We start from the raw sequence: 22,788 nt of genomic DNA, 5'->3' as shown, positions 1-22,788 counted from the left end.
AAAACTTGTAATGAAAATATGATAGAAACTCCTCTTTTAGACTTAAAATTAAATTATGCATACTTATTAGAATTATAGCCATAATTATAAGCATAATTATGATTATTTCTCTTACTTAAACTAAAATAACCATTCCTCATTTCTACAATTGTTAGTATAATCCCCTTTCAATTTAGAATGAGTTAATGTGATTTTTCCTACTCATAAGCAAACTAAAAAGACTTAACCATCATTTTTACTAAATTAAAATCATGAAAATATCAATTCACATTCTCTAGCTCATCAAGCCTAGAGTTTAGATTGAAACAAGGGATTATCATTGAAAATCATCCTTTTACTAAGGATCTAGCCATAAAGATTATTAATCTATTCAAGAGAGATTTTCTTAAAGAAAACATTATATTTAAGCATAAATATTAACATAATTCTAATAAGACATTATGAATCTTTGGAAAGCTTGATTTGAAGAAAGAACCATTACTTTGAAAGCTTCTCAAGCTTGAGAGGGGTTGAGAAGAAGAAAATCATTGAGATAATTAAAAAAAACCATTAAAATAGGATTACCTTTGAATTAGGCTTGATTCTTTGGCTAGAAGTGAAGCCCCCAAGCAAGTTCTTGGCCACCAAGAGAGAGAGAGAGAGAGAAATCTCCAAGAGAGGTTGGAGGAGAGAGAAGCTCCAAAGCTCCCAAGAGAGGAGGCAAAATAAAGAGATAATAGAAATATACTAATTTGAGGATAATACTGGCATGGTATAGCTCAAAGATGAAAATACAAAGGAATGAGGGTCTATTTATAGGTGAGGGAGGCCACTAACCAAGTCTAACTAGGTTCTAGAGCCTTCCAGCTTCAGTTTGACCCAATTTGGACAAGATTTGGATCTCCTTTTTGATCCAGTTTGCTCCAGGAGAGAGGGGAGATAAAAATATCATATTTTTTTGAGTTAAAAAACCCAAGCAATGATGATGAAGAAGGAGCCTTACTCAAGTGGGATTCCCACCTTATTGAGGTGTCAAAAATGCATCATTTCACCTTAATATCTCATTTTTTACTAATATACCTTAGTTTTTAACTAATAAATCTTGTACTCAGTCAACTCTTCATCTTATGTGAGCATTTATTCATTTTTGGGCTATTTTCTTTTACTCATTGTATTTATCTCATCCCAACACTTGGATTAATCCTATTGGACCTTTGGAACCTTATTTGGACCATAATCCAAAAATTTCTGAAAATGTGGACCCTTAGGCTAAGGTCTCTTATACACATATTCAATTAATTCCTAATGCACATTGGAAAGTTCATTTTGAACTTCTGTTTCAGGGGAATTCATCTGAGAGATTAGGAGGATTTTTGCATCCAAAAATATCTCAATTTTGAATTACCTCTCTCTAGACATTTTCTCTCTCAAGACCAAAATAGGGTAAAACAAGATCTTTTTCCATTTTTTAGGGGGGGATGATTACAAGAGGCTCAAGGGGCAGTTCTTACACCTGTACATCTCAAAAGCTAGGGGGAGGAATCTTACTACAAGAGACACCCCCACTCCCTCACGTTTGCTTCCTCACCACAACGACGACGTAGTAGGGAGTCTAGGGGGTAGTAGACGTGATAGAGGGGGGGAGCCGATTTCTTTTGCTTTGTTTGGCAAAAGCAGCACTAGGTCTCCTAATGCATCTCCCCAACAACCCCCAGGAGACCCATTCCACTGTTCGATCCACGCCTTCTACCATACACCATAGATGCGGATGGTGCCCTCATGAATGGATGCACGAGGAAAGCAAGTCATGAATCGTATGCATGTACTTGTGAACCTGGAGTTCGTGAACTCCTTCAAAAAGTGGAAAGCACAAGATGAACTTTCTAAGCAATGTGTTATCGATGTGCTTAAGTCGGAGTTCCGTGTGCCACATGCAGGTATGTGCTTCTCCGAGAAGTGGATGAAGCGGCGCATCAAGCTTTTGCTCTCTAATAGGAGAGAAAATATCAAGAGGGAAACGAAAAATAATTTGGAGAAGCCCAGCATGTGTACGGCTGAGGAGTGGAGACACGTACGCAGTTTCGTGAGAAAGCACCCAAGTGCTTTCTCAACAACAAGTGGGCAACGAGTGCTTCCCGACTACGGAAGCGAGGAGCTTCGCACTTCGACTACGACGGGAAATCCTCCTTTCTTGCTCGTTTTGTAGTATCATTTCTTCTCTACTTTCATTTTTTTGTACTAAATTGTTTTTTGTAAAGGGAGGTTGTTGGGCGTGACCCAACAAAGGAGGAATATGACTATGGGTATATTAGAGTCTCCCATCCGCAATTGTGGGCGTGGATGCGTACGCGAGCTATACGCTTGGATGAGTCCATTTTGGGGACTCAAGATGATAAGGTAATGTGTTGCCTAAACCATTCTCTTTTCTACTTCTAATTATATTTCCATGCTTTCCTTACGTTACGCTTGATGGCATGTATGCAGGATGATGAAGGGGAAGAAGAAGAGGAGGATCCAGATTATTAGCGTGAAGCAAGTGAAGAGGATGAGGAATGGAATGATCAAGATCACTCGGAATCCGATGAGGATTCCAGTTAGACACCCACCTCTTCATACCTCTTTTGTAAAAACTTTATGTATATATGGCCAAAGGCCCAACAATTTCTGAAATACAATAACTTTTTGGGCTCAATTGCATTCTCCATAATGTTTGTGTTTCTTGTATTTGTGTTTGTGTTACAAATCTGAATTTGTGACTCTGTTTTAAAAAAACTTTTAAAGAGCTAGGGCAGACTGGGGAGTCTGCACAGGACTGCTCAGTCTGCCCCAGCTCTTTTTTTGTTGTGCAGAGCTTTCATTGCTCAGCACAGCGAAAATATAAATTGCTGCTGATGAGCAGCGAACCCGTTGCAACGAAAATAGCAGTGTTTCTAGCAGAGAAAATGGCCCGACACCTAGTTGCTCTTCTAGTTATAAAAGCGTTGCTATTTTTGCTGCTAGACCCTCATTCTGTTGTAGTGAACATGAAAGGACTCAAGTGGGGAGATACAACTAGTAGCTCTTTATGCTAGATCCCCTAGATCACCAAGGCCATTTCACAACAATTCCACAATATGCAAGGAGTCAAATAGGACTTAGATCACCAAGACCATTTCATAACAATTCCATAACACGAAAGGAGTCAAGCGAGGAAATACATCTAGGAAAGGAGTCAAATAGGACTTAGATCACCAAGACCATTTCACAACAATTCCACAATATGCAAGGAGTCAAATAGGACTTAGATCACCAAGACCATTTCATAACAATTCCACAACACGAAAGGAGTCAAGTGGGGAGATACATCTAGATAAAATTAAGTCAACTCAAGAACATCTCACCATTATCTCAAGCCCTGATACTTATTAAGAGTCAAGACTAAAAGTGCACATACTATAGAGTAATGAGAGAATGTGCACGTGAATTTTGAAAAAGGCTTGTGAATGAGAAATAGAAGGCATTGAAGCCCAACACTCCACAAATGAAGATGAAATGCTCCCATGAAGTTCACCTTCAATATTGTGAGACTTCATATGTCTCATCAAAAGGATGGAGATAATAAAAGCACATATTGCAGCAAAATGGGGCATGAGTGTTAGAAGAAGGCCTATGATGATTAAGTAACAAAGAAGAGCTTGCATGGAAGGCTCACGTGCAAGATGAAATGCCAAACATTTTCTATAGACAAGGTAAGTAGCTTCTTTTGCTTTTGGCTATGGTGAGACTTTAGCTTTGTCTTCTCTTTAACAAGGTACCTGTTATAAAGGCTATTGTGAGGCTTGTTGCTTTGTCTTCTCTTTGACAAGCCATCTTCACCATTGATGTCTTGGTTGCGAAAAATTGTTGTTCAAGTTGTGAAGGTTTGTTGCACCATAGATTAAACCACTCTGCATAGCTAGGTCTACTTCCTTTTCATTGCATTAAGGAACTCCACATATGGGTAGCTTGCAACTAGTTTACTAATCAATGAGTTAACTTGGCAGTTGGAAGACGAAATTTAGAGAATTAGACCTCTACAACACAAAAAATAAATGTAAGCTACGATTGTGGCAAGGTTCCCTCTTGAATCTCTCTCTATCACACTTGGATTCTTCTTCAATAACCCATTTGGTTTTGTGCAAGGTTTCCACTTGATTTTATGTACCTTTTGAACTTTTTCTTAGAGACATTCTTGCCCTTTGTATTTTTTTTTGAAATGTTATTAAAAGTTAAAAATCTAGTATATTTGCAAATATAATATACATAACCTAGAAGCTTTGGGATTCTCTCTCACTCTCTATCTCTTTCATCAAAGGAAGACCCCACTACAAGAGAAATTATTCTCTTGTTTGCCATTACTATACTCGAACGTGTTTGATTTTCCATGATAACTACTTTCTAGAAGGACATTGTGTAAGCTAAACATGGATGTTTCCTTTTATCCTTATAAGGCATATTCCCTTCCATCTTTTGACTGCTATTATTGAATATTCCTTTTATTTAAGGCATACTCCCTTCCATCTTTTGATTGCTATTATTGCATATTATAGATATCATATATTGAAATTTAATTACCATGACTACGTTGAGAAAAGAAAAACATGGACATTTCATTTTATTGAAGGCATATTCCCTTCTTGAATTTTATAGATAACATATATTGAAATTTATTTATTAGAAAGTGATGATAGCCTTTTTTGTCAGAGTGCTCTCTCTCCCACACTATTTATTAGAAAGTGATGAATCATGATAGCCTTTTTTGTTAGAGTGCTCTCTCTCCCACACTATTTATTAGAAAGGGATGATAGCCTTTTTGGTCAGAGTGCTCTCTCTCCCACACTATTTATTAGAAAGGGGTGATAGCCTTTTTTTGAAGAGTACTCTCTTGCACACACACATTTTGGGACAAGTAATAAACATTATTGGTAATCATCCACAGCTTCGCTCGCGTGTGCACTTACACAAATTTTACAAGTTTACATATTACTCACCGCTTCCCTTGCTTTTTTAAAGTTCTTTCCTCCTCTTCCCAAACCTATGCCAAAGCTCTTTCTTCCTCTCCTAAACCTACGTGTAATTTTTCTTATCACGAACTTACCACCAGTAGGGCATAGAAATAGTGAAAACGGAGTAGGGCATAGAAATAGTGAAAACGGAGAATAGATAATAACTGTCAGTAGTTGTCTATTTAGTTTACCATTATCGGTGTTGCAAAACTTGAAAGCCCTTCATTACATAAACCCTTTCACACACATCTCCAGCTTCCCCATGGGCCTCAGCAAGGAGGGGAGTGTACAGCTTCGAATCAGTGAACGAAAGTGTGGTGCAGAGCTTGAAATCATCCATTTCTCTTTTCCTATCGAATTTCTGTGCAGGGGATGACAGTGCAGAAGCTACTCTCAAAAAGTTCACTAATATAACCAGACAGATGTCTGTCTTTCAGGCAGACATTTCTTGATGTCTTCAACTTGCTGATTTCATTGTAAGAAACTGGCATGGTTTGAGACATTGTTGGTGAGAACCATTTTATGCCAAAAAGCCGACAACCTTGGATAGCGTTCCATCTGCTCATCCACATAAATTAATCCGAACCGAATAACCATTCCCAGAAAGTATTCAAATCCATCAATCAACGACCAAGCGAATACACCTCGAACCTCCCCTCCATCCCTTCTCACAAAGACAAAAAAAAAAAAGCACATTACTCAGAGGCAAACGTGAGATACAAGAGCTGAGAGCATATGCGCAGCCTGCAGGGCAGGGTACCTGATTGCTTCACTCAATGTTGCATAATAGGAGTGGAAGTATTGGACACGTTCTGTATCATTAAGAGCTTCTTCAAGGAATGGCGATGATGTAATACCCCATCCTGTAATTAGCCAGTAGACATAATAGATTTGAGCCAAGATGCTCTTCCTCCACATAATTACATCATTTTAAGTACAAGTTCATTCTCAAATTGAGAGTGCCAGTTGCCCTATAGTCACCAGAAACGAGAAACGAGAACGGAAATGTTTGAGGAATAGAAACAAGAAGGAATCGAGTTTTTAGGGTAGAAATGGCCGTTTCCTATAACAATCACTTGAGAAACAGGAAATGGCCATAAAAATGAACGGGTCTTGAATCGGAGAAATGCATTTCTAAGGATTAAAACGACAGTTTCCTGTTACTATAGTCTGCCATACCTGTCTCGGTGATGTACAGTGGGGGGTTTTGATAATGTTCTCTCATATATGCTACAATCCTTGACATACACCATGGTACTGCGTATTCGTTATCGCCCTGCTATACCAAAACCACTCGTTACAAGTATATATATGTATATGCATATAGTTAGCCAACGCTAACTTAGGTTTTCTCAACAGTACCAATCAGGACTACAACGTTTGAAAGGCAATTAAACCCATGGTGCAGAGTGGTAGATTTACCTCACCGATCACAACACTGTCCCTGTAGGCTGCAGAGGAAAAAATTGTTAAATTCAAATCACTAGCTCATTAGAAACTACACACGATTTATGTACCACGACTTAGTTATGTGACATTATTACCACACATAACATGTCTAAAGATCTTTAGATTATCTAGCACATCCGAAGATCCTTAGATTTCATAACGATATGAGCCCTGGGTTTGCTGATCGTACAATGGCACCAAAGTGGATCATATAATTATGGCACCAAAGGAGAGTGTAGGGAAAAGGAATTTGAACACATACATCACAAATATGGTCATATAGACCAATGCAAGTAGTTACAACGCGATGACTTGAAGATCATTGTATACGAAGGACATTGAACCCAGCTGGCGTGTGCATTGCTCTCCATTAAGAGAGAGAGAGGGGGAGAGGGTGAGTGCTCAAGAGAGAGGGAGAGGGTTTATAGTATAATTTTCTCCGTTGAAATTCAAAAATTTCGATTAGAATTCGATTGTTGCTTTCAATTTTAAGGGATGAAATTTGTACATTTTAATTAAATATCCTCAAATTTGTACATTCCAGTTATAAACCCAACATGTACATTTCAGTTATAAATCCTAACATTTGTAACCCAACATGTACATTTCAGTTATAAATCCTAACATTTGTATAATTTCTGGTGATTTTCAAATTTAAATCCTCCCAAATTTGTATATTTCAATGTGGACATCGCTGCAGCGCGTGTAGCCCGCTGCCCCCTGCGCCTCCCCCTTCGCAGTCGCCGCCGCCTCCTCCCCCTCCTCCTTCACCCGCCTGTCCCCGCAGCCCTTCCTCCCCTCCGCCTTCACCCGCCTGTCCCCGCAGTCCTTCCTCCCCTCCGCCTTCATCCCGCCTGCCCCCCTCTGCCCCCCGCCTGAGCCAGACCCTTCCGCCCCCGGCCTCCCTCTTCCGCGCCGCCCTCCACTTCCCCCCCTTTCTCGCCTTCTCTGCGCAGCCCCCCCCTCGCCATCTTTCTTCCTCCGCCTCTCTCCCTCCCCCCCGCCCCCCTTTTTCCACCCTCTTTTTCCCCCCCTCCTTGCGTCGTCGGCTTCTCCGCCCCCCGTCCCTGCCTCTCCCTATCTCCCTGCCTCAGCCCCCCCATCCCCCCCCCCTTTTTGTTTTTTCGGCGTCTTCAGCGGAGTGGCGTGGTCTTTCTTGGGTTCGTCTCGTCGATTCAGCCAGTACCTGGTCTTTTTCCCCTAGGAGGACTCCATGGCAGCCTCTCCGTCAGCCCCGACCGATACAGGTCTTCGACTAGACTTCTCAGATGCAGAGCAGCAGCTTCTCGCGTCCTCCGTTTCTTCTTTGGAGGCCTCCTCCTTGGTTTGCAAGGTGGTGGGTAGCCGCCCAATGCGGAGAGAGTTACGCGACCTACTTCAGGGTAGCCTCATCGGCGAGACTGCCAGAATCGTCAGCGTGGATTTTTTAGGCCGCGGCTACTACCAGGTGGAGTTCGAGTCCCCACCAGCAGCTCAGAGGGTGCTGGCTCGGAGCCCCATTGCCCTACGCTCCTCTCGGGCGTTCTTGGCGCGATGGACACACGGTTTCGACCCATCGTCTGATCCACTGGCAGGCGCGACTGGATTCCCCATCACCGTCTGCTTTCCAGGTCTCCGAAGGGAGTACTTGCCCCTCCTGCCGGCCATAGGCAAGGCTTTCGGGCAGGTGGTGGAGGTGCCACAGACCGCGGCTTCAGTGGTTGCTCGGGCAGCAGGACTCCCGGCCATTCGTGTTGTTGTTTCGTCACCGGAGTCCCTCCCGAAGACGATCCTCCTCCCTTGTCTTTCTGGAGGACATCTGATTCAGCGCGTGGAGTATTCGGGCCTCCCCGGTCAGTGCTTCATATGTCGGGAGATGGGCCATCTCGCACGCTCCTGTCCCCGCAAGGGGGCTAATCCTCGCGTTCTCCTTCAGTGGTGAGCAGCATGGTGGCCTTCTCCTTTCCTCTCAGCGTTGCCCCAGACACAGCCTGGGATTGCAGCTCTGTAGAGGAAGTTCTGCGTGACCAGATACTGGAGTTTTCTCACCACTTCAGCGACCTGGGGCTCACGGATCTACTGCAGACCAGACTTCACTCAGCCCGCATGAGCCTATTTGGTATAGGAGATTGGCGGGTGGATCCGGTCCACACATCAGTTGAGGCGGTGCTACTGATTCTCCTCCATGCCGCCCCGAGGGTGCAGCCTTCCTTTAGGTACTTATATGCAGAGGATTGGTCTCACGCCTATGCTCTGGATAGGGCGAAGGCGGAGTGGGGCTGGACTCAGACACAGGTCACCCTCTTTCTGGAGAGACTCCGCACCCGGACAGACAGTGATTATTCTCCCTCCAAGCCGGCGCCCAAGACTCCTAGAGTGGAGGGCAGATCATCCGGGCCGGCTGAGAGGGGTGAGCCAGTGGCGGCTTCTTCACTTGCCTCAGCTCATCCATGAGGATCCTCTCATGGAACATCCAGGGTCTCGGTGGACATCGCTGCCACATTGGTCGGGGCAGACTTCGTCAGGAGATCCAGAGGGCTCTCGTTGGAGGACCCATAGATATTCTTTTCATCCAGGAGCACCACCTTTCTGCCGGGCGTACCCGCATCTGCGGGAAGATCTTGCCAGGCAGGAGTCACACTTTTTGGTCCCCGGCATATGGCCCCCAGGGGAACCAGGGCGGAGTATGCATCTCAGTCAGCGAGCAGCTTCTTTCTGAGGTTGTGGACTCTGGCACTCTGGTTCAGGGTCGAACGCAGTGGGTCATCCTTCGGGTTGGGGAAGACCGCATTGGCTTCCTCAACTTCTACGCCCCTAACGGGGCGTCCGGGAGAGCCGAGTTCTGGAGCACCATCAGGCAGTCCCTCCCCTTGGCAGACCACTGGTGCCTAGGAGGGGATTGCAACATGCTGGAGGACGCAGAGGATAGGATGGGGGGCAGCCAGGAGACCATTCATGGGCCAGAGCTAGCTGCCTGGGAGGAGCTAGTGCTACAGGTGAGAGGCCAGGATCCGTGGACTCTCCCGGAGTTTGGCAGGTTGCAGGGGAGTCTATCTTTCTCGCGCTCGGATAGACGAGCCACAGGCGTTAACCTTTCCCGCATCGACAGATTCTACATTGATGAGTGGGCCTGTGATAGAGGCGGCACTGTGGGCATACTTGCTGGCTCCTCCTTTTCAGACCACTTCCCAGTGCTTCTCCAGATTGAGGACCCTACGAGAGGAGAGCGGGGCCAGAGCGTCCGGATTCCTGATTGTCTCATAGAGGAGCCTGAGATCGCGCTCAGAGTTGAGCAGGTCTGGCAGGAGCTACAGTTCAGGAGAGGCTCGGCAGCCAGTGATCTTGCCAGTGGCTTGCAGGAGATTAGTCGGATGCTCAGACTGGCTGCCTTGGACCGTCTGGAGGCCTTCAGGGAGCAGGAGAGGAGCCTACGGAGGAGTTTAGCGTCTCTCTAGAGACTCCAGGAGAGAGATCCTCTGAGCCCTTGGATCTCTGAGCAGATGGAGACAGCTCGCACTGAGATCAGATCCATCGAGGAGAGGCGGGTGGAGTTCCGATTCCATGCTCGGTCTTCTTTTTGGACTCAGGCTGGAGATAGAGTGACTCGGGATTTCTTTGAGGCGACTGGGCCTCGCTTCAGACGAGAGGGTCTCAGGCGGCTTCGTCAGGCTGATGGCCAGGTTGTGGTGGATCCCCCCAGGGTGCGGGCGATAGCCACAGATTTTTACAGGGTTCTTCTCTCTGCTGAGCCGGCAGACGACAGGGTGAGAGAGGCTAGGGAGGCAGTCTGGAGCTTCACGAGACCGGTTGTGCCGGCCCATCTGCAGCACTCCCTTCTCTCCCCCTTCTCGGATACGGAACTGGAGGAGGCTCTTCAGGCATTACCGCGGGGCAAATGCCCAGGAGAGGACGGTCTTTCAGTGGCTTTCTTCCAGAGGTACTGGGGCCTCCTTCATAGGGGCTTCAGATTGGCATTCCAGGAGATTATGGAGACGGGAGTCATGCCGGACAGCATTGCAGAGGGGTTGATTCACTTGATCCCCAAAGAGGGCGGAGACAGACTGGAGATTAGACAGTGGAGACCGATCACCTTGCTAGGCACGGCCTACAAGGTCCTAGCTAAGGCGATCAGCAGGCGGCTTCAGCCTCACCTTCCGGACATCATCCACTCCACGCAGACAGGCTTCATCCAGGATCGGAGCATTCTGGATAACATTTTCTCTTTCTGGGAGGCTACGGCCTTGGCTAGATTGCGGCAGGAGGATTTGGCGGTGCTCCTTCTCGACTTCGAGAAGGCATATGATCGGGTGGACTGGGCCTTCTTGGAAGGCACTATGGAGAGGATGGGCTTCCCCCCTCAGTGGATCCGTGGGGTATCTGCACTCTACACTTCGGCTCATAGCCAGGTGCTGATACAGGGTGTGTGCGGAGAGAGGTTCCAGCTTTCGCGCTCGGTGCGGCAGGGGTGCCCCTTGGCGCCCTTTCTTTTTCTTTTTGTGGCGGAGGCCATGAGCACCTTCTTGACGGCACAGGATACAGGTTTGAGGGGCCTCCAGCTTCCCATCCGCACCTCGGAGGAGCTCCTAGACTCGGAGTTTGCGGATGACACTGCTGTCTATCTTCAGGGAGGTGAGGAGAACCTCCGCCGCTTCGCCTCAGCCATGGACAGGTTTTGCAGAGCCTCGGGCGCTTTGATCAACTGGCACAAGTCGTGTGGGCTGTGGGTCAGTTCTATGCCCCCCCCGACTTGGAGGCCAGTTGATGGTTTTCAGTGGCTGCCCCCCGGCACTACAGTGCGTTATTTGGGCTGCTATGTGGGCATTGATATATCTCCGGAGCAGCAGATAGCCCCCCTTCTTCTGAGCATTCGGAAGAAGCTTCTGTATTGGAGTACTGCTCGTTTATCTCTGGCTGGCCGCGTAGTGGTGGCCAACCAGGTTCTGCTCGCTACCATGTGGTACATCACTTCCTGCTGGGCCTTCTCTCGGGCGTGCATCGGCCAGGTGCAGAGGCTCATCAGGAACTTTCTTTGGTCCGGAGGCGATGGGCGACCCGCTAGGGCAAAGGTGGCATGGGCTGTGATCACTCAGCCGAGGGAGAGAGGCGGCTTGGGCATTGTAGATCCTATTTGCCAAAGCCGAGCCTTGCTTGGCAAGCTGGTAGTTCGTGGTCTCCTGCCAGGTGTTGAGCCGTGGAAGGAGCTTCTTGTTTCCAGGATGCTCAGCCGCACTCCATCTCTTAGCGGCCCCTGGAACCCCAGCATCAGGTGGATCTTTACGGAGCAGCGCTCCAGAGGAGTGGGCCTTGGCTTCGAGGAGCGTTTTGCAGCCAGCCTTCTGAGGGCCTGGGCGCATCTGAGGCCGACACTCTTCCAGACTCCCCCGGGCACCGATGAGGAGCGCCTGAGGCAGCCATTGATCTGGAACCCCTTGATTCGTCTCCCCAGTGGCCATATGGTTGGCTCGCGGTCTCACGTGTCGTGGGGCCCGTTGAGCTCCGGCCCAGCCCAGTCCCTAGACGACTGGATATGTTTTCAGCAGCTGCCTCCAGAGGCTCAGGAGAGGAGACTCAGTGGGATGAGGGGCAGAGAGTTGATGAGACAGGATATTGAGGCGGCCATCCCCCGGGAGTGGCGGACCCCAGTACAGGACCCTTCACCTCCACAGTGGATGGGTGTCTTTACTCGGCATGAGATCCTCCTAGCGGTCTGCGGCACAGCGGAGAGAGTCGCCCCACTCACTTTCGAGGTGGGAGAGGGTGGCCAGCTTCAGAGGTCACGACTAGATTTGGATGGGTTCCAGGGTTGTATCCTTCAGAGGATTCGGGTGGTCGGCTTTCATCAGAGACAGTGGTATGTAGACCCCTCACCGGCCTAGATAGGGGAGGATTGTACTTGGAGACTCTGGGCTTGGGACAGCAAGCCTCTTATTCGCCTTCAGTGGGACCCAGGGGAGTGGTTTTGGCGAGATCCCTACTCGGCCCCTACCAGCCCTGCCATTCCCTTTTTTCAGTACACAGCGAGGCTGGGGCGGCGGATTCAGAGACACAGGATAGAGAGCACCCCGGCAGCGGCCGAGCATTGGCGGCGACAGGGGCTCTCCCCTGCCTTTCTTAGGGACTTCTGGCAGCGCCTTTGGGCCAGCTTCCGTCCCCGGAAGGTGACGCTTTTTCTCTGGCTCACAGCGCATAGAGGATTGGCTGTGGGGGCTTGGCTTGCTTTTGGTAGACACCCAGCGTCCTGCCCTCGGTGCGATCATGCACAGGAGTCACAGCGGCACTGCTTATGGGATTGCCCACAGGCACAGCAGGTCTGGCAGCGCGCTCTCAGGATGGTTTTTGCAGGTTCTCCAGGGGAGATGTTGGTGACATGGGGTGCGGTAGCTTGGGCCACGGATAGCGGCCCTGCACTTGGATATGAGGACGCTCCTGGCAGTGTGACCATCCAGGTCTCTGACAGGGCGATGGCGGTGGTTCCGACACCAGACTTCTCCTCGGCAGCCTCTCAGGAGGGGGTCGGGCAGAGATGGGAGTTGATCAGCAGCATGACGGCCTGGCACATATGGAGAGCCCGATGCAGGGAGGCCATTGACCACCAGACGACTCCACCGGCGGAGGTCATACAGGCCCTCTGGGTGGACATCATCCACACCTTGAGAGGACACTGGGGGAAACTCCAGGGAGACTCGGATCGCATGAGAGGGCGCCGCAAGGCTTTCCTCCGCACTTGGCAGCCTGGCCCTTTCCTCACCGCGAGGGACGAGGATGTCATTTGGCACTATCGGCCGCCAGTTTGGCTTTTCTCACCTCCTTCATGTATTACTAGGTAGCCCCCCCCAGAGAGCGGCCAGCCACGGGGGGGAGCTCAGGTGTTCATTGTGTTTTATCCCTCCTTGCGAGGTGAGCTTTGTAGCCATATGGCGTTTTCTCATTAACTAATAGAAGGATCTTTTTTCCGGAAAAAAAAAAAAAATTTGTATATTTCACTTATAAATCTCAACATTTGCATGATATGATTTGTAGTAGTGATTTTGAAGTCCTCTTAACCCTGACCGTTGCCTTTAATTTTAAGGGTTGAAAAAGGTTACCTGTGAAGTTGACCCTCGAATCACAGAAGTAGCCGCAATCGGTGTCTTGCTGCTCGTTGGTGTTGTCGCACACATATGTGGCTGTGACGACGTTGAGACCCACGAAATCCAAGGAACGTCGTAGGTCCGCAGCCTCCTCCTCTGTAAAACTTGGAAGGCGCGGACCCAGCAGAGAGCGCATGGTCTGCGGGTACTCACCGAAGGCTAAAGGATCCATGAACCTGTGCCACATAATTTGGAAATATTTCTCGCTACATGGAAGCCTAATATGCGATGTTAATAGAATGAAAAGTAGCTACGTTGAGGACATCGAATCTACCATCCGAAGTAGAAATCCTGGGCGCGCTTGGCGGCGGCAAGATCATTACTGTCGGTGTCGTTGAGAGGCTCGTACCATTTGAACCAGAGTGCTGTGCCAATGAAGCCCCCTTGATCTTCCTGCACAATGTGTCGGTTGCTAACAGCAGCTTATATACAGACAATATTGTATGCTACTAATACCTGGAATTGCTGTTTGTAGAGCTTTGCAACAGCCGAGTGGGCGAGCAACATGTGGTGGGCGACGAGGTAGGGCTCTGTGGAGGAGTTGCCGGCTGTGCAGTTGCCGTGCAAGTAAATGCCCGCGGAGCTGCAGCGCCCGGGGGGGCTCTGTGTGGAAGCGTAGGCCAGGCTAATATAGTCGTTGGGCTCATCAAACGTTACCCAGTACTTCACGCGGTCGCCAAACTCCTCAAAGCACACGTTCGCGTACACAACAAAATCATCTCTGCTTAATATTCCATGCCATACATCACTGATCATCAAAGTACACATGGAACCTGCAACACACGCTTGCCAATCCTGCTACGATATATACAGTCAATTGCCTTATTTGTGAGTACTTACATGAAACGGGGGCTCAACAGTCCACCGTACTCGTCTTCCAGCGCTTGTGGATGATCCTCGGACCAAAGAGTAACGTGGGGCTCTATGCCTATATCATGGCCCAAGATGAAACACGCAAATTAACACGTCAAACCTGATAGTGTGCAGAAGAAAGACAGGGAAATGGTGTTTCGCATTTGTGAAATTTGGAAAAAAAAAACCCTTTAAATTAGGAGGAAGGTTTCCACACACTACCCTATGTTTGTTTCTACAGACACAAAGCAGAGCCCACCAGAAGGCTACCTACTTTTCTTCACCAGAAGGCTACCTGCTTTTCTTCACCAGAAGGAATTTGAGAAAATAAAAAACTTTTTTTTTTCACACACTATGTCCCAACCTCCTATGTTTGTTTCTAGAGAAAAAACCGACTTTTCTTCATTTCACCAAATTTTTTCTTACACGATATCTTTCGAAGAAAACAAAAATGTGAGTGGGTGTGAAATTAGATGTCATCATGGTAGAGTAGAACCCGATACTTCCCACTTTGAGAAGTATGGGCATTGGGTAGTATCCGTCTAGAAGGCTTACACACTCACAGAAATCTTCCACACTTTTTCAGAGCGTTTTGAGAGTGAATGTAAGTGTGTGCCATGAGAAGTCAGGAGGTCCAGTTTGCGAAAGATTTGAACGAGAGTTGTGATGCAGTCAATTGCAATTTGCACTTATGATTCGTTTCTTGCGCACCTTGCGCACTTTCTCTAGGATGACCAAAAAAGAAGAGTCATTAACACCCATTCCATGTAGTACTGAAAACAAAACATATTCAAAATAACGACAACTCTTGGTTTTTGTTTCATAAAATTTTACTATATGTCAGTTTTATAACTAAAAAATAAAAAAAATCATTCCTTAAAATAAAAGTACTTCAAATCTTATCTATTTTTTAAAATTTTGACTGATACAAATACACTAGAATGTCATTTTTTTTCGAGCAGTGTTGCCTGGATGATGGCACTATAGACACTTGCTATAAGTTTGCTCAATAAAATAAAATTTGACCATTGTAATTTTCAACGATTCTCAAGCTTTTGTAATTTCTCTAATACTAGAATCTAAGACTTAAAAGTATAGCTGATACTAGAACCTAAAACTTAAAGTATAGCTGATATCAGATACAAAAATCTAAGACTTAAAAAAGTATGTTGAGAGTGGGGCCAACTGAGTTAGGAGTCGTTGATGCACCCGTGCCGTCTGCGCACAAAGAGATTGATATGAGATTTTGAAAGGCCAATTACATAATGTAATTAGAAATTACATCAATGGCATGCCCGTAATGTCCAATTATTAGCGATATTAAGTACATCATTAAGAGTTGCCTGCACACTCACTAGGAAAGATTCTTGTCCAAGCGATGGAAAAGCGATAAGCGTCCATCCCCATCAGCTCCAGCTGCTCAATGTCTTCCTGCAGACACTAATTGATTCAAAATTCCGCATGAAAACATTAATTAAGGGAGGGCACAGCATTGAGCAACAGAGTCCGGGTGGGCGTACACGATTTTAATGTGATTTGTACCTTGTAACGGTTGTACTGATCCCCGACATTGCAAGGCTGTGTTCCATCCATAACAATGTCTGCCATTAACGGCAAGAATTCATTATAACCTGCCGTCCCAAACGTATCTAGATGGTAAACGTGGGCGCTATTGCACTGTAGCAGGCAATCTACATTGTACATGTGGGCGCTACAGCACGCAAGGGCATTGAAACTTGGAAGCTGTGCAGAGCATTAGAAAATCAATACCATTTGTTCGAGCGTATACATCCCAAATGCTGTCCGCCTTCCCAGACGCATTGCACTCACCTTCGTGCTGCACCTTCAACAACAATTAATCAGTTCGTGGTTGATGAAGCATGATCGAAGAAAGGGAGATGCAATGCGGCAATTAAGTGCCGGCTAGTTTGCTGCTTAGATTGAAGTAGAGTAGGGTTAATGTACAGTAACAGCGTAGTAGGGTTAATGTACCTTAGCAGCCAGGGTGAGAGCGCCGAAAACGAAGTCTGGAGGGAAGAAGGTCCTGTCAATGTAGGTGTTGTTAGGAAAAGAGATGTTTAACGCAGCGTCGCTATCTAGGCGCTTGGGAAGAGGGGACAAGGAGCTGCAATCCACCATAATCAGAATGGTGGCCAGAGCCCCGACAACGGTGATGGGCAGCAACGCTTCTAACTGATGCAGATGAGAAGCCGCCATCGCTACAAGCAGCTATGGCATACAAGAGCCCTGTACCTCATCGACGCAGCTATATAGGTCGGCGATGAGAAACACTGCCAACACGCCGCCTCGCAAAACTACTTCGAACGGAGTATACGTTTGGACGTCTTCTACACGCATGCATCTTGCCATTGCGTGTCCACGTTCTCAGCGTTTCAATCAAACTCGCGAACCGCGTGACTTCGGAAAGTTCATTTCGGGAAAGGTTTACTAATTCCCAAAAGTATCGTAAAATGCTGCAAACAGCACCTTACACAAATCCAAATTTCAAAACTTTAGGAAAGCTTCAAGGATTCCCTCAAGTTTTAAAAACTGTATTTACTCCACCCTACACAAACCCTTTTAAACATAGTTATATATTTATAAACAACTGGCCTTCTATATATATCTTTACACGGTTTATTTTCTACTATACACGTGTCACGATTTTTTCGCATTCTACTGTCGTGTCTGTACATGCAGCTGCCAACTTCACTGCGGGAGGCGGATGCAGACACTACAGAGAAGGCGGATGCAGAGGAGGTAGGTGCCAGCCAATTGAAGGAGCCCCCAACTTCTATTGTAGGAGGCGGAGGAGGCGGATGCAGAGGAGCTAGGCAGCAGCCAATTGAAGGAGGCGGCCAGAGTCGTTTTGAAATCGTCTCTCGCTCAACCTCATGTCCACCTCACTCGATGTTCTCTCACTCTTTCTTCCTCTACAGAGGTAAGTCTCTCTCAACCTGCAAAACATGCGCGCAAAGATTAGTAGAAGAGAGAGAGAGAGAGAGAGAGAGAGAGCAGCATGCACCTCCCCTTGGTCCGCCTCTCTTGCTATGTCTTCCTCTGCCCGGGCTCTCTCTCAACTTGCAAAACATGCATATATTTCTATTGCCGTGTCTGTACATACAGCACTTCGAGCCCGCCTTTGCTCATAGCGTGCAAGAGAGAGAGAGAGAGAGAGAGAGAGAGAGAGAGAGAGAGAGAGAGAGAGAGAGAGAGAGAGATCTGTGGTTTTTCTTCTCAAGTGTTGCCCGAGTTTTGCACCGTCTGCTCCCCTGAGTTCTGCTCCGTCTGCTCCCGCGAGTTGTGCACGCGTCTGAGGTAAGCCCGAGGTCCCTTGCTCCGTATGTTTCTCTGCAGTAGTTGATTGGGTGGGTGTGTGTGTGTGTGTGAGAGAGAGAGAGAGAGAGAGAGAGAGAGAGAGTATCTTGAATAGTTTTTTTTAATTTTAAAAGTTAGTGAATAGAGTATGTGTGTGTGTGTGTGTGTGTGTGAGAGAGAGAGAGAGAGAGAGTATGTTTTTTGAAATTGTGTGTGTGTGTGTTTTTGAAATTGTGTGTGTGTGTGTGTGTGTGCGTTTTTGAAATTGTGTGTGTGTGTGTGTGTTGTTGAAAGGTTGCAAACAATGATGTATGTACATAATCCATATGCCCATGCACTTCGTTCAATGAGAGAAATGTTGCTGTCAAGTCCACATGTAGATTTGAGAATGGTCATCACTGAAGCTCGATCAACCTCACGGCAATACTTGGTTCCTAAAGGAAGTGAGGTTGCAGCTATCATGCCGGGTCAAGGAGATGATTTTCATGTGGGGCATAGAGACATTTAAATAATGTCACGCACATGTGCTATAAAAAAAATATCTAACTTGCATCACTCATATATGCCTCTATTATATGTTCTTATATTTCCTCAAGAAGAGGATGGTTGGCATGTTGGAATTCCACTCAATAGAGAAGGCTCAAATGAGGATACAAAGACCGTAACTCAACGACAATATTATGCTTATAGACTACATATTAGGAAAGATACAAATGCATGCCTTCTACGCGGTGGTCGTCTTTTGCAACAGTACATTGTTGATGCATTTAGTAGCATGGAAGAATCTAGATTAGTATGGATACGCACAATAACCAGAAAGTGTTGTGTGCAGAAGTATACCAGGGTCTTGCAGATATGGTTAATTTAAGTGATGGAGTTAATAGAGTCTCTGCAGGCATTGCTGGACGCAGGGTGGTACTGCCATCTACATATACTGGGGGGCCTAGATATATGCATCAATTGTACCAAGATTCAATGGCTATTATTAGAAAGATGGGTAAACCTGACCTCTTTATCACCTTTACTTGCAATCCCTAGTGGGATGAAATAACCAATGCTTTATTGCTGGGTCAAGTTGCCCAAGATCGACCCGACTTGATTGCACGGGTCTTTTATGAGAACAATAAGGACATGATGCACTTATTGGTGAAAAAATCAATATTTGGAACGGTATTGGGATTTGTTTCTATTATTGAATTTCAAAAAAGAGGCTTGCCACATGCACATATATTATTGATTTTGGAAAGTGGATGTAAATCGATCGAGATCCCTCACTATGATATGTTGGTGTGTGCTGAACTTCCTGACAAGGTGATGTTTCCAGAGTTACACAACATAATTAGTCATTGCAATGTCCATGGACCATGTGGTTAACTGAATATGTGCTCTCCTTGCATGGTTAATGGGAGTTGCAAACATCGATATCCATGGAATTTTTGCGACAGTACTAGCGTTGATGACAATGGGTATCCAACTTACATGCGACAAGATGATGGTAGTTAGTCGATGGGTTGTTCCATATAACCCTTTTCTCTCTGTGAGGTACAAAGCCCATATTAACATAGAAGTATGCTCTACCATTACAGCTATAAAATATTTATATAAGTATGTATACAAAGGACATATAGAGCTACTATAGAGTTGCAAGACAGAAATGGGGTTATTGATGAGGTTAGTCAATATCTGGATGCACGGTACATTTTTGCTTTAGAGGCATGTTGGCGCATATATCAATATGATTTGCACGATGAAAAGCCCGATATACAAAGGTTACATGTTCATCTGCCAATGCACAATAATGTGCTTCTCAATGACCAGGATGACTTACGTGATGTGATTAGTTGTGAGAGAAACCAAAGAACATCTCTCACTGAATGGTTCAAAGCCAATTAATTGTATGCAGATGCAAATAGCATACTATATGTTGATTTCCCTGGCAAGTGGGTGTGGAATTCGGCTCTTCGCTCATGGACTAAAAGAAAAAGGGAAAATATGATTAGACGTATATATAATGTTAGTTTGAGTGTAGGTGAGCAATATTACTTATATTTACGGATGCTACTCACAGTGTGGAAAGGGTGCAAATCTTTTGAGGATTTGCGAATAGTGAATGGACATTTGTATCCATGTTTTAAAGCTGCATGTGAAGCCAGAGGGATGCTAGAGAGTGATAAGGAATGGTGCATGTGTCTCTATGAAGCTGCAATTCAGAATACAGGATTTCAATTGCATCAATTGTTTGCCATTATAATGGTTTTTTGTGAGCCTATATACCCTGGGCAGCTTTGGGACAAATTCTCCACTGAACTTTCAGAAGATTCATTGCTACAAAGAGGGTGTGTCGATGTTGGTGTTTGTCATTCTATAGCAAAGAATCAGGCTTTGTTGCACATGCAAGATCACCATATGGAAAGCGGTTAACTGATTTTGAAGGGTTGCCTACTCCAGATAGATCAAGTTTTGCCAATGTCAACAATGGTTTACCCATACATCTCATCACATCAAATCACATCCATTCACATCCCTTATCATTCATTCACATCCCGATTCACATGCTATCACATTCATTCACATCCCGATTCACATGACATCACATCTCATCTATTCATTCACATTTATCTGATTCACATCACATCTCATTACATCTATTTACCTCTCATTCTCATCACTTCTATTCTCATCACATCCATCCATCCATTCTTTCCCATCTATCTGATTCGCATCCCATCTCATCACATCTATTTACCTCTCATTCTCATCACATCTATTCTCATCACATCCATCCATTCATTCCCATCTATCTGATTCGCATTACATCTCATTACATCTATTCACCTCACATTCTCATTACATCTATTCTCATCACATCCATCCATCCATTCATTCCCATCTATCTGATTTACATTACATCTCATCATATCTATTCACCTCACATTCTCGTCACTCCTATTCTCATCGCCTCCATCCATCCATTCATTCCCATCTATCTGATTTGCATCACATATTATCACATCTATTTACCTCACATTCTCGTCACTCCTATTCTCATCGCATCCATCTATCCATTCATTCCCATCTATCTAATTTGCATCACATATCATCACATCTATTTACCTCTCATTCTCATCACTTCTATTCTCATCGCATCCATGCATCCATTCATTCCCATCTATCTGATTCGAATCACATATCATCACATCTATTTACCTCTCATTCTCATCACTTCTATTCTCATCGCATCCATTCATTCCCATCTATCTGATTCGAATCACATATCATCACATCTATTTACCTCTCATTCTCATCACTTCTATTCTCATCGCATCCATCCATCCATCCATTCATTCCCATCTATCTGATTCGCATCACATATCATCACATCTATTTACCTCTCATTCTCATCACTTCTATTCTCATCACATCCATTCTCTATTCATTCTCATCTATCTGATTTATATCACATCTATTTATAAAATTTAAGAGAATTCTTATTTTTGATATAAAGATTCTTTACGCATCTATTTATGCATAAGAACAACTTCAGTGGGAAATAACACTCTTATAAGAATCCATTTATGCATCTATTTATGCATTAATTCAATTTTAAGGAGAATAACACTTTCGAAATAAAAATAAATCTTTCATGCATCTTTCTATGCATAAATTCAATTTTAATGAGAATAACTCTTTTGAAATAAAAATAAATTTCTTTATGCATCTTTCTATGCATAAAATCAAAATTGATGAGAATAATTCTTTTGAAATAAAAATAAATTTCTTTATGCATCTTTCTATGCATAAAATCAAAATTGATGAGAATAACTCTTTTGAAATAAAAATAAATTTCTTTATGCATCTTTCTATGCATAAAATCAAAATTGATGAGAGTAACTCTTTTGAAATAAAAAGATGAGAATAACTCTTTTGAAATAAAAATTAAATTTCTTTATGCATCTTTCTATGCATAAAGTCAAAATTGATGAGAATAACTCTTTTGAAATAAAAATAAATTTCTTTATGCATCTGTCTATGCATAAAATCAAAATTGATGAGAATAACTCTTTTGAAATAAAAAATAAATTTCTTTATGCATCTTTCTATGCATAAAATCAAAATTGACGAGAATAACTCTTTTGAAAAAAAATTTTCTTTATGCATCTTTCTATGCATAAAATCAAAATTGACGAGAATAACTCTTTTGAAATAAAAATAAATTTCTTTATGCATCTTTCTATGCATAAAATCAAAATTGACGAGAATAACTCTTTTAAAATAAAAATAAATTTCTTTATTTATCTATTGATGCATAAATTTAATTTTAATGAAAGTAACACTTTTATAATTAAAAAATTCTTATGCCAATTTCTTATGCTTTCGAAGTATATTAGTTATCCCTAGTGGTAGCTACCTCTTAGGTATGGGCTAGGTGCTAGGATTAATAAAAAATTTACGAAAATATACCCTAAAAAATATATATACAAGTGAATCGAGACATGACGTGTCTACAGCTATGTGGAATGCTTGGTAGGACCTGGGGTTGTCTTAGCACCTTGGAGCCGATGCCTTGGTTTCCATGGGGTGAACACTGACGTCTAAAAACTTCAGAAAAAGACCTTCAAGGATTCTATCGCCTTGATAGATGTTGGTAGGACTCTGGGGTACATTATGGGTTCTCGAGACCGATGCCCTCATCTTCATGGGATACTCCTTAGGACAAAAAGAAAGAAACGGGTTTGTCGCCTTTGAGATACTTAGCGGCCTTTAGATTCTCTTGGCAGAGGTCTCTTGGCCATTGCTTGGGTCTCATTGGGATGGAACCTTCCTCTTTATTCATCTTTTATACACAAAAAAAAAGGAAAATAAGAAGAAGAGGTCCAATCACCATTGCTCATATTTAGGAGTAGGCTTGCCACTTAGGAATAACTTAAATACTTGTAGGACATTGAGACTGCGGTCATAACCTGTGGTGTGCAAGCACACTCGCCTTTGCATAGCACTATCTACCACTTAGTCTCACTTTGACTAGTCTTTACTCACCTATTTTAGTACTCTTTAAA

General features: G+C 44.7%; 1 protein-coding gene across 1 annotated transcript; it reads right to left on the bottom strand.

Annotated features, from left to right (window-relative positions):
* Nucleotides 1-5,185: 5,185 nt before the first annotated feature.
* LOC147613303 (beta-glucosidase 25-like) lies at nucleotides 5,186-16,630 on the bottom strand. The gene is made up of 13 exons (XM_086782776.1): nucleotides 16,406-16,630; nucleotides 16,184-16,250; nucleotides 15,956-16,014; nucleotides 15,769-15,844; nucleotides 15,596-15,631; nucleotides 14,402-14,489; nucleotides 14,018-14,282; nucleotides 13,836-13,954; nucleotides 13,517-13,737; nucleotides 6,426-6,454; nucleotides 6,183-6,279; nucleotides 5,764-5,866; nucleotides 5,186-5,667 (listed from the first exon to the last, which is right to left on the bottom strand). The coding sequence occupies exons 1-13, from the start codon at nucleotides 16,628-16,630 to the stop codon at nucleotides 5,475-5,477; spliced, it is 1,578 nt and encodes a 525-aa protein (XP_086638902.1). The 3' UTR covers nucleotides 5,186-5,474.
* Nucleotides 16,631-22,788: the final 6,158 nt, after the last annotated feature.

This window comes from Cibotium barometz, chromosome 44 (genome assembly GCF_041138505.1).
Source record: "Cibotium barometz isolate CiBa-2024 chromosome 44, ASM4113850v1, whole genome shotgun sequence".
NCBI lineage: Eukaryota > Viridiplantae > Streptophyta > Polypodiopsida > Cyatheales > Cibotiaceae > Cibotium > Cibotium barometz.
This window is presented reverse-complemented; position numbering and strand designations above follow the sequence as displayed.